General features: G+C 44.5%; 1 protein-coding gene across 1 annotated transcript in view; it reads left to right on the top strand.

Moving 5' to 3' along the window:
- The window catches only part of LOC118360945 (rho guanine nucleotide exchange factor 19-like), a 34,473-nt gene that overhangs the window by 19,256 nt on the left and 2,621 nt on the right, over positions 1-12,596 (top strand). The window contains exons 2-12 of the mRNA XM_035740541.2: positions 3,027-3,723; positions 3,896-4,372; positions 7,217-7,358; positions 7,510-7,595; positions 7,983-8,239; positions 8,597-8,757; positions 8,968-9,120; positions 9,491-9,620; positions 9,811-9,885; positions 10,610-10,699; positions 10,977-11,140. Of these exons, the coding sequence (XP_035596434.1) occupies positions 3,048-3,723; positions 3,896-4,372; positions 7,217-7,358; positions 7,510-7,595; positions 7,983-8,239; positions 8,597-8,757; positions 8,968-9,120; positions 9,491-9,620; positions 9,811-9,885; positions 10,610-10,699; positions 10,977-11,140 (2,411 nt within the window). The 5' untranslated portion in view covers positions 3,027-3,047. The remainder of the gene's footprint in view (positions 1-3,026; positions 3,724-3,895; positions 4,373-7,216; positions 7,359-7,509; positions 7,596-7,982; positions 8,240-8,596; positions 8,758-8,967; positions 9,121-9,490; positions 9,621-9,810; positions 9,886-10,609; positions 10,700-10,976; positions 11,141-12,596) is intronic.

The following is a 12,596-nucleotide window of genomic DNA, read 5'->3' as shown; positions in this document are numbered from 1 at the left end:
GTGTGCGTTTGTGAGTGCGTGCGTACAAAAGAGGCAGAGGGCTGCAACTTGCCTATCTGTGGACTCAAGAGTGGGTGTGGTTATGTGAAAGGAGAAGGAGCTGTTTGTGCAGCAGGTGTGCGTCCGTGTGTGTCTCTCTTTAACTGGGAGCCTGTACCTGTTACCTGAGTGGTGTTAGAGAGAGAGTAAAGAGAGTTGCCTGTGCTGTGAGGAGGGGTGCAGTAGGAAGAAACCGATGGCTAGGAGGATGTTCTTTTACTTAGAAGGATACCTCTTTTTTCTTTGTCTATCAATCAAGTATGTGGTGAGAAACTATCACAGAATTATGAAGGTCTGTTGTGAGAAACTATCACAGCATTATGAAGGTCTGTTGTGAGAAACTATCACAGAATTATGAAGGTCTGTTGTGAGAAACATTCACAGCATTATGAAGGTCTGTTGTGAGAAACTATCACAGCATTATGAAGGTCTGTTGTGAGAAACTATCACAGCATTATGAAGGTCTGTTGTGAGAAACTATCACAGCATTATGAAGGTCTGTTGTGAGAAACTATCACAGCATTATGAAGGTCTGTTGTGAGAAACTATCACAGCATTATGAAGGTCTGTTGTGAGAAACTATCACAGCATTATGAAGGTCTGTTGTGAGAAACTATCACAGCATTATGAAGGTCTGTTGTGAGAAACTATCACAGCATTATGAAGGTCTCTTGTGAGAAACTATCACAGCATTATGAAGGTCTGTTGTGAGAAACTATCACAGCATTATGAAGGTCTGTTGTGAGAAACTATCACAGCATTATGAAGGTCTGTTGTGAGAAACTATCATTCCAAGAACATCCCTCACTGTTCATAATTTCCTTATAGTTAGTAACACTAGAGTGAAGTTCAGTACTCTTATTCATGAGTCAGTGGGTGAATCATTTGTGGGCCAACGGCCCAGACTGTGACTCTCTTTCTCCCTCCTCTCTCTCTCTCTCTCTCTCTCTCTCTCTGAATCTCTTGACCACTGATCATAACATCCAGGTTAAAGGTTAAACACCGTGAGAGAAAGATGGGTCTATATTCTCAAGTGAAAGGTTTCAGGGGCTGAGGATACTGTCCCACTTGGTTTGGCCGTCTGTTGAAGGGTTCTGAATGTGTGCCTGTTGTGGCACTGGCCATGCAATCTGTAGATGAAGGTGGTGTGTGGAGAATAAATACAGGGGGCTGAGAGCTGTATGTGGAGCAGTCTTTAATTAAAGCAGGAAGACATGGCTCAGCAGCCGCACAGGGCCAGACCTGGGGGGCGGGGGGGGGGGGCAGGTGAAAGGCACACTCCTATACATGTATCCAAGTTCAACCTCCATTGTGCTCCAATGAACAGACTTCTTCCTTAACGAGTATATCGTTCACACTGTCCACAAGAGATTGTTACATAGTGAGTGAGAGGTAGAACAAACTGAAAATATCACAGGAAACATCCAATTTGTGAACAGTATACATTACAAAACCTGGACAATTATGAGTGGAGGGGGCCTGTTTTGGCATACACAAACTGTAAGCAATGGCTCGGGACAAGTCCCTGAATGTCCTTGAATGGCCCAGCCAGAGCCCGGACTTGAAGCCGATCTAACATCTCTGGAGAGACCTGAAAATAGCTGTGCAGTGACGCTTCCCATCCAACCTGACAGAGCTTGAGAGGATCTGCAGGGAAGAATGGGAGAAACTCCCAAATACGGGAGTGCCAAGCTTGTAGCGTCATACCCAAGAAGAATTGACGCTGTAATCGCTGCCAAAGGTGCTTCAACAAACCACTGAGTAAAGGGTCTGAATACTTATGTAAATGTTATATTTCAGTTTTTTTTTATTTTTATAAATGTGCAAAAATTTCTAAAAAACTGTTTTTGCTTCGTCATTATGGGATATTGTGTGTAGATTCATGAGGGAAAACATTTATTTAATCAATTTCAAAATATGGCTGTGATGTAATAAAGTGTGGAAAAAGTAAAGTGGTCTGAATACTTTTTGAATGCACTGTATGTGTAGGGTTACGGTGACTAGACTTCAGGATATATGATAAACAGAGTAGCAGCAGCGTAAATGATGAGTGTGTGTGTGTGTGTGTGTGTGTGTGTGTGTGTGTGTGTGTGTGTGTGTGTGTGTGTGTGTGTGTGTGTGTGTGTGTGTGTGTGTGTGTGTGTGTGTGTGTGTGTGTGTGTGTGTGTGTGTGTGTGTGTGTGTGTGAGTAAAGTCAGTATAAATGTGTGTGCATTTTATGTGTGTGTTGAAGTGTCAGTGTGGGTGAGTGTGTAGAGTCCTGTGAGTGTGCAGAAAAGTCCTCTCAGTGCAGGGGTAAACTCAGATAGTCCATGTAGCCATTCTGTTAGCTATTTAGCAGTCTTATGGCTTGTGGATAGAAGCTGTTCAGGAGCCTGTTGGTGTCAGACTTGATGCAACGGTACCGCTTGCCGTGCGGAACCAGAGAGAACAGTCTATTGCTTGGTTGGCTGAAGTCTTTAACAATTTTCTGGGCCTACCTTTAGACACTGCCTGACGTAGAGGTCCTGGATGGCAGGGAGCTTGGCCCCAGTGATGTACTGGGCTGTCTGCTCCTCCCTCTGTAGTGCCATGCAATCGAGGGGAGTGCTGTTTCCATACCAAGCAGTGATGCAGACAGTTAAGATGCTCTCAATGGTGCAGCTGTAGAGTTTTTCGAGGATTTGAGGGCCCATGCCAAACCTTTTCAACTTTCTGAGGGGGAAGAGCCGCTGTTGCGCCTTCTTCAGTACTGTGCCCGTGTGAGTGGACCATTTTAAGTCCTTAAAGATTTGTACACTGAGGAACTTGAGGTTCTCGACCTGCTCAACTGTATTTCATGCCTTCTATAGAGGGAAGCAGGAATGAGACCAAATTATGAAGTGTTTAACAGAGATAAGTTAATACAATATAGCCTACAGTCAGTGCTGTTTTACCAGATATGGCAAGAGGATATTATGTTGGCAATTGAAGTTTATGGCAAAAACATTTTCTCCTTTCTTCTGCAGCTCCCATGTGTTCTCTCAGTCATGCTTCCTGGATATGGACTCTTCCCTCTCCCTGACTTCCAGCCTCATCTACACGCCTTCCGTTTCCGAGGAAAGAGCCCCATTATGTGGATCCCGGTCTCAGGCGAGTCCCAGAGTTTGAGTGAGGCCCCGGACGACATGCCTCTCCTCCGGCAGTGCCACCACAAGCACATCGCTGTGTGTCAGCAGGAGACTCTGACCTTCATCGAGCTGCAGCCGCCTGTGACACCCAGCGTCAAAGGCTGGGGCTCCCCAACTGCAGACACTCAACGCTTCAGCCCTTTGCCTCTGAATCATCCTAAACACACGAGTGAAGCACAAATTGGCAGTGGGAGAAGTGATTATTACACTGATACTAATACGGACCTGAGTTTAGACTCTCCGACGCTAGGGGGCGAGGTTGAGTTGGTTATCCAGGAAGATATCAGGACTAACCCTCCAGTGCAGGAGCAGTATGAGAGACCCATGACGGTGTCATCTGTGTTTCTTCCCCTCCACACAGCCCTCAGCCTGCCCCTGTCCCTCCCCCTGTCCTCTCTGTACAGAGACACAGACTCCTGGGACTCTCAGCCACCTGGCTCTCCATCCTCTCCCGAGCTTCCATGGCTGCAGAGCCCAGATACCTGTCGACCCCAGAGGAGGTCATCACAGAGCTCCCTCAGGGAAAAGTCCATCCGTATGTACAGTATCTATTCATTTCACATCTTCAACTCTCTGTTAGTCCTCATCATGAGAATGTTTTTTCCCACTTCACCTATTTTTATCTGTAGGACTTAAAAATCACACTTACTTCAGAAATATTTGGGGGGGGGCATTTTCACCTGAGTCTTGTTTGTGTTGTGTCCCAGGGCGTAAGGTGCGGGTGTACTCACCAGACAGCCTGAGTGACGAGTCTCTGGCCAGCCCCATTCTGGACGGCGACTACCTTTTCCCAGGACCCTTTGACTTCTTTCTGGAAGAGGACCTCAGGGGAGACCCTGAAGATGCCGCGAGTCCCTCATCAACAGGGGGTGCCGTAGACCCCCAAACCCCCAACCCTCCAAAGATTCCACCTCTGTCCGCAGAGCCACATCGGTCGTCAGAGGACTCCTCTGTCTTGAACTCTGGGGCTGTAGAGAATTCCTCAGCCACCGGGGGGAGCGCTTTAGCCTGCTCTCGTATGGCGGAACACGAGCGGCGGCGCTTCTCTGCCTCTGAGCTGATCTCACGGCTGCAGCTGTCCCAGAGGAAGAACTCGTTCACGCTAAAGCTAGGCAAGTCGCTGTCGGCTCGTGTGGCTTCCCGTGACAGGCAGACCTCCAGCAACCTCAGCCCCAGCTCTGACTGTAAGTGTCCCGCATTAGCCAAGAATGCTAATAAATAATTTTGCAATTTGAGGCAACATTCTGTGGTGGTTGTGTGTCTGCTAGTTTCCTCCACCTCCATCTAGAGGTCTTCATGGGTCCACCTGACCCGATATGCGTAAATTAATTTGAAGAAATTAAAGACCGTTCCAAATGGACCCTTGGACAGTCAGACCCAAAAAGGACCTTGGAAAACAGACCCAAACAGACCCATGCTGGTTCAGATCCGAGAGACCCGTTCAGATCCGAGAGTAGAGAGAGAAAGAAACCTCCAACTGTGCACTGCCAGTGCCATCAATAAACAAGCTGTATTGGCCAAATGATCCACAGTTACGTCTCTTTAAAAACTGCCAATAACAACTTACAAAAAAACTATTGTTGTTTTTCAATGTGTAGCATATTCAAAACATATAGTCTATTGTTTTATTGGTTTTTAATTTCCTAAAACAATAATTGTGTACCACATGTTTCAGCTGTCAGAGATTTGAGCACTAAATGCATCAGGGCATTGCTTGCATATAGGCATAGGTCTGGGCGTCCACTGTATGATATTCATATAAAACAAATATTAAGGGAGACAACATTAGGCCTAGCGCTATAGAGACCAAGACAAAGATAGAGATATGCCGGCATCATTTTCTCTACATCGACATGCATTTCTTTATACTTGTCAGATAAGCTACTACTGCTATACAGATATAGGCGTACAGAAAGAGGCTTATTCGTAAATTTTCAAGCAGAGTATTTTTTATAAAAATAAGCATTATTTTTTTTGATTAAAGGAGTAACTCTGGTAGACCTAAAACATTATTCCTCACCTCAAGTTCCACTGTCGGAGTCAGTTGTAGTGCCGACGCGCACTGCCTTCACAGGCCTGCAGTAGCTAAACCTATTCTAAACCTAATAATAGCCACACCACACCAAACTTTCACAAAAATTGCTTAACTTTATTAGGGTAAGATTAAAAGTAAGTCAAGTCATTGTTTACATCTTGCCTTCTATGGTTATTCCTTTTCATGGTTTGAGTGGGAGTAGCATAGTGGGCCGACAGGTAATTCTATTATATTGCAACAAACACAACGTTACAACAAAAATGGCAAAACAGAATGAAATCTTTAAAAAAGTTTTGAACAGGCTTATATTGCAGCTATTACCAACAAATGTGATTGCCTACTTTAGGCTTACCCAACAAATGACAGTAATAGGCTAATGCTATTTATTTTACAACAGGCCTATAATAATAATTATTATTATCATTAATGACTAAACAATTGATAATAAATACTAAATAAATAAATTAAAGGTAGAAAATTGCATCAAACCTAAAGAACAAGTTGCAGACAATCCATTTGGCCGTGCGAACGTTCTTCTCATCTTTGTCCACTACAATATTAAAACTTGTCCCCGAGGACTATAGTCTTTGTTTTTGTTTTTTTGTTAGTTTTTTACCCCCTTTTCATGGTATCCACTTGTTTTAGTAGCTACTATCTTGTCTCATCGCTACAACTCCCGTACGGGCTCAGGAGAGACGAAGGTTGAAAGTCATGCGTCCTCCGATACAACAACCCAACCAAGCCGCACTGCTTCTTAACACAGCGCGCATCCAACCCGGACGCCAGCCGCACCAATGTGTCGGAGGAAACACTGTGCACCTGGCAACCTTGGTTAGCACGCACTGCGCCCGGCACGCCACAGGAGTCGCTGGTGCACGATGAGACAAGGACATCCCTACCGGCCAAGCCCTTCCTAACCCGGACGACACTAGGCCAAGAGTCTCTAACCCAGAGTCTCTGATGGCACAGCTGGTGTACAGCGACCTTAACCACTGCGCCACCCGGGAGGCCTCCACCATACTCTTTGTCCTCTAACTTTCGATTTACTTCATTGAAAGAGAATCCATCCTTGCAATCAACAGTAGCCTCGCCCAAGGCTTTGTTTACTACCTCTCTCTCTGTGTGTGTGTCTCTGTGTCTTTGTCTCTCTCTCTCTCTTTCTCTCCCCTAAGCAGCAGGTCGCACGTGAGGTGAGCAGCTGGAACCAGTTTCAGCTGGACATAAGCTATACGTTTTATTGAGTTGCAATTGGCTGACACAGATAACAAGCTTGTGCAGTTACATTTACATTTACATTTAAGTCATTTAGCAGTTCTCATCACACAAACAGTAAATTAACAGAGGACAGGTCCAAATGGGTCTAGTCGGTAAATCAATTTTAATTGCACATGCCCATGGCAATTATATCAGACCCACCCAGATCCAAGACAAAAGTCAGAATTTAAGACGCGGACCTGCTCGTGTCCTGGGTTGGATCTCAGAATTGTGGGTCTGTTGGACTTATGAAGACCTCTACCTCATCTACCTTTGTCACGGTTTTCATGTGGTGAAGGAGAGTCGGACCAAACTGCAGCGTGTCGATTGCGATTCATGTTTATTTAAACAACGTAAACACGAATAAACACAAACTCTACAAAACAATAAACGTAGTGAAAACCGAAACAGCCTTAACTGGTGCAAACTAACACAGACTAAGGCCATCAAGACACTCAGGACAATCACCCACGACAAACTCAAAGAATATGGCTGCCTAAATATGGTTCCCAATCAGAGACAACGATAAGCACCTGCCTCTGATTGAGAACCACTCCAGACAGCCATAGACTTTGCTAGATAACCCCACTAGCTACAATCCCAAATACATACACACCAAAACCCCAAGACAAAACACACCACAATACAAAAACTCCATGCCACACCCTGGCCTGACCCAATACATGAAGAAAAACACAAAATACTTAGACCAGGGCGTGACAACCTTCTTCTTCTCCAGATAAGACCACTTCCAGGCACCGTGGCTCAGGTGGTTCCAGTCACAGCGCCCCCCACAGTCCTGTAGGACCTGTACCGCCACTACCCACTGCTGACAATAACACGCAACAACATCGACGGAGCACTGGATTCGCAATCAAAAAGTGTGTTTTAACAGCTAAAATGGGTATATATTATCAGGATTAAACTCACAAAGTCACATTTCAACTATACGTCTTTGCTGGAAGTGGGTCGTAAAGATGTCTGCTGTAAATAACACTGCTATAATGATTATAACTACAACCCTTCCCACAGTATAAGGAAGAAATCCGTCGAGGAGGATTGGTTTACTTCTCACACAGTCAGCAGCTCCAATCGTCTGTCACGGTTTCTCCCCAGCTGTGAGTCTTACTTTCCTCTTATCCTGTGTCAATAATTTGGTTAATTCCACCTCCGTTCTCCACCTCCAGTGTCAGTGGTATTTATATGGCATAGCAATTGTTTCACGCTTGTTCAGCTACATGCTACATAACAACATAACATCTGAAAGTATTTTTTTCAACTTTCTTCAATAACGATTTTAATTCTCAATCAACCCTGTATACTCTTCTTACTTCTCTCTCTCTCTTGCGCTCCTTCTTTCTTTCTTTCTTTCTTTCTTTCTTTCTTTCTTTCTTTCTTTCTTTCTTTCTCTCTCTCTCTCTCTCTCTCTCTCTCTCTCTCTTGCTCTTGCTCTTGCTCTTGCTCTTGCTCTTGCTCTTGCTCTTGCTCTCTCTCACTCTCCTCAGCAATTCTGTACCAGGAGTACAGTGATGTTGCAATCAACCGAGAAATCCAGAGGCAGCAGGGGGAGGAGCCAGGTGCTGAGGAGGAGAGGCTAAGGGTAGAAGGGGCTGGGGAGGCCCCATCTCCGTCCAATCTGTCTCCGTCTAGCTCCTTTTGCTCGTCACGAGGCTCCGCCTTCTCCCTGTGGCAGGACATCCCCGATGTCCAGACCAGCGATCAGCTGGACAACTTCAGCAACGAGGAGCGCAAACTACAGGAGGTGAGAGCATGAGGATGACATCAAGCCACATTGGGATTTAGTCAGCACTCAAAGGGATGCATAGAAGTTGTGCATGACTTTTGTGGAAAGTGCACCCTCTATACATCTCTATGGCAACCCTACAGGCTTTTAGCATGTCCTTTTAGCATGTCCAGCTAAGTTGATTTGTTTCATCTATGTGATGGATTACATTTTTTATGGGTTAACATATTTTGACATAACATTTGTGGTCATAACATTATATTCATGATTTTATTTTAACTATGTTTTAAATATAAATAAAGCACCTTGATTTTAATTGTGAGTGAGAGGTGCTCCTATTGCTTCTGAAAGGCCCATAATGTCTCCTCGTCACAGGCCAAGTTTGAGCTAGTGACATCTGAGGCGTCTTACATCCGGAGCCTGGCCATCGCGGTGGACCATTTTATGCTGTCCCAGGAGCTGGGGGAGTGTCTGGGGACCCAGGACAGACAGTGGCTCTTCTCCAAGCTGCCCGAGGTCAAGGACGTCAGTGAGCGGTATAGTATAGTAACATGACATTTCTTGAATATATATCATGAGATTATTTCTGTTTTTTTCTGTCTTGTTTTTTCGCTCAGTATTTGGGGGTTCTATTTCTCTGGCTTTCAGCATCTTTCTATCTTAATCACTCACTCTTTTTGCTCTGAATTCTTCACTTTCTTTGTTTCTCCCTCTCTTCCTCTCGCTCTCTCTTCCTCTCGGTCTAGGTTCCTGCAGGACCTGGAGCACAGGTTGGAGGAGGACATCTTGCGTTTTGACGTATGCGACATCGTCCTGGCCCACTGTCCCGCCCTGCGAAGGGTCTACCTCCCTTACGTGACCAACCAGGCCTACCAGGAACAGACCTACCAGCGCCTGTTGTGAGCCATCTTACTTTGTGTTTATTTCTATTGGTCTTTGTTGCACATTCAAGTCTGTAAGTATGATGCTTGAAAATGACCGTATGTCACTCAGTGCCTAGTACACACACTTAAATAGTTGCTTTATACATATGGATTGGGTGGTTAACCCATAGAGGGTGTGCAGGTTTCTGTTCCAGCGCAGCAATAACACACCTGGTTCAACTAATCAACTAATCATCAAGACCAAGTGCGTTAGTGCTGGGTTGGAACGAAACCCCGTAGCTCTCCAGGGTTCGTGACCATGGATATACACTACATATCCAATCCATACCAGTGAAGGTTTTCCGACTATGTTGCTTGATTTTAGTGTTTTATATTTTCTCTGTAGACAGGAGAATGCTCGCTTCCCAGGTATCCTGGCTCGTTTGGAGGAAGACCCCATCTGCCAGCGTCTTCCCCTTGCCTCCTTCCTCATCCTCCCCTTCCAGAGGATCACACGGCTTAAGATGCTGGTGGAAGTACGATATAGAGCGCCCCTTGTTCACCATAAAACTCAACTATTCATGCCTGGCTGTAGGGACAGAACATTACTCTATCTTACATCAGGTTACTGACCAGCGAACATGCCAGGACACAGCAGTAAGTTTTTGCAGTGCCCTGAGGTGAAAGTCTAGATCCAAAATGTTCTATCTTCCTTCTATCTTGTAGAATATCCTGAAGAGGACAACACCAGGCTCTAGGGGTGAAGACACAGCCACCAAGGCCTTCAATGAACTGAAAAAGGTAACAGAAAATATACAAAATACTTTACGCACATTTTTGTGGTCACCCTCCCTTTACATTTCTCACTGTCAATCGTGATTGCTAATTCTTCAAGTTTTACCAGTAAAATGTCCATGCAGCATCTGCATGCCAACCATTTGATCTCAATCAGTTTCATGGGAATATGCATTTGGGTCTTCTTGAGTTATGTACAGTGCTGTTTCGAAGTGCAGTGTTGTTTTGAAATTATGAACAGTGAGCACATTTTTGAGTAGATGGTGTTAACATAAGTAGCATAGGCCTACCTGTGTTTTGTTTCAATCAAAGCACACATTTTTCCGCATGAGTAAAAAAAAGAAAAAATGAGGTGGTGTTTTTTGTCTTACAGTAGCCTTATAATATGCTATTATAGTTGGTTGTGTTATGTCGAATACTGTCATCTTGCACGAGCACCATTCCCCAATCATCACTGAAATTAGTCAGATTAGCCTGTTCTTTGAGCAGCCGAACAAGCAGATCAGAGACTGTGCGTAAAGTAGAGAATCCTGCACATGCACAGAAGCTTCAGATCGTTAGTTATCGGCAAGAGGGTTGCAAAGAATTCAGAACCTCAGCCACTCCTTATACCAAAAGCTGGAGTGAGGCCAATTTCTGGTCATTAACAGTAGACTTTGCATAGACATAGACATTGCATTTTTAAGAAACAATGAAACTCTTTTATAATAGACTATTGTGCCCAAAACAGCTTATAAAGGAGTGTAACTCCAGTGTGCAATCAATGAAGAGGATGGAAGAGCTCATTCACCTCAATAAGAAGATCCACTTTGAGGGCAAGGTAGATGAAAACATCACTCATTATGAACACGGAGAACATTCATTCTCAGTACACCTACTGTATGTTCATGTACAGTATGTTCCCCTTTCCTCTATCCATTGCGGTATTGGTTTTGGAGAACAAAGAATCCTATTTCTTATTGCCATAGTATGGGTTAACCCTATCATGTTTGCCCATTGTATATCCCAAGTAAAGAAACTACTATGCCTCTAAACCCAGTAATAATTCATTAACTGTTCATTCATGCTCATTAATAACATACATCTCCCCGTTTAAGATATTCCCTCTGATCTCCCAGTCTCGCTGGCTGGTCAAACACGGGGAACTGCTGGAGGTGGACACACAGACCATGAGTATTTCTGGGTCAAAGTTCAAGTTGCCCACAAGGCCTGTTTATCTGCATCTGTTCAATGACTGTCTTCTGCTGTCCAGGAGGAAAGAGTGAGTTCTAAATGTGTAAAATGTACAGTTGAAGTCAGAAGTTTACATACTGTACACCTTAGCCAAATACATTTAAACTCAGTTTTTCTCAATTCCTGACATTTAATTCTAGTAAAAATTCCCTGTCTTAGGTCAGATAGGATCACCACTTTATTTTAAGAGTGTAACATGTCACAATAATAGTAGAGAGAATGATTTATTTCATATTTTATTTCGTTCACACATGCACTCAATTAGCATCTGGTAGCATTGCCTTTCAATTGTTTAACTTGGGTCAAACGACTGGGCCGCGACTGGGAGGTCCGTGGGGCGACGCACAATTGGCCTAGCGTCGTCCGGGTTAGGGAGGGTTTGGCCATTAGGGATATCCTTGTCTCATGTTAAGAAGCAGTGCGGCTTGGTTGGGTTGTGTTTCGGAGGACGCATGACTTTCGACCTTTGTCTCTCCCGAGCCCGTACGGGAGTTGTAGCGGTGAGACAAGATAGTAACTACTAATAATTGGATACTATGAAATTGGGGAGAAAAAGGGGGTTAAATTATTTATTTTTTAAACTTGGGTCAAACGTTTCGGGTAGCCTTCCACAAGCTTCCCACAATAAGTTGGGTAAATTTTGGCCCATTCCTCCTGACAGAGTTGGTGTAACTGAGTCAGGTTTGTAGGCCTCCTTACTTGCACACGTTTTTTCAGTTCTGCCCAGGAATGAGGTCAGGGCTTTGTTATGGCTACTCCAATACCTTGACTTTGTTGTCCTTAATCCATTTTGCTTTGGAAGTATGGGGTTATTGTCCATTTGGAAGACCCATTTGCAACCAAGCTTTAACTTCCTGACTGATGTCTTGAGATGTTGCTTCAATATATCCACATAATGTCCCTTCCTCATGATGCCATCTATTTTGTGAAGTGCACAGTCCTTCTGCAGCAAAGCACCCCCACAACATGATGCTGCCACCCCCGTGCTTCACTGTTGGGATGGTGTTCTTCGGCTTGCAAGCCTCCCCATTTTCCTTCAAACATAACGATGGTCATTATGGCCAAACAGTTCTATTTTTGTTTCATCAGACCAGAGGACATTTCTCCAAAAAGTACGATCTTTGTTCCCATGTGCAGTTGCAAACCATAGTCTGGCTTTTTATGGTGGTTTTGGAGCAGTGGCTTCTTCCTTCCTGAGCGGCCGTTCAGGTTATGTCGATATAGGACACGTTTTACTGTGGATATAGATACTTTTGTACCTGTTTCCTCCAGCATCTTCACAAGGTCCTTTGCTGTTGTTCTGGGATTGATTTGCACTTTTCATACCAAAGTACGTACATCTCTAAGAGACAGAAGGTGTCTCCTTCCTGAGTGGTATGACGGCTGCGTGGTCCCATGGTGTTTATACCTGCGTACTATTGTTTGTACAGATGAACGTGGTACCTTCAGGCGTTTGAAAATTGCTCCCAAGCATGAACCAGACT

Source organism: Oncorhynchus keta, chromosome 28 (genome assembly GCF_023373465.1).
Source record: "Oncorhynchus keta strain PuntledgeMale-10-30-2019 chromosome 28, Oket_V2, whole genome shotgun sequence".
In the NCBI taxonomy this organism is placed as follows: domain Eukaryota; kingdom Metazoa; phylum Chordata; class Actinopteri; order Salmoniformes; family Salmonidae; genus Oncorhynchus; species Oncorhynchus keta.
Note: the sequence above shows the minus strand (reverse complement) of the source record. Positions and strands in the feature narration are given on the sequence as shown.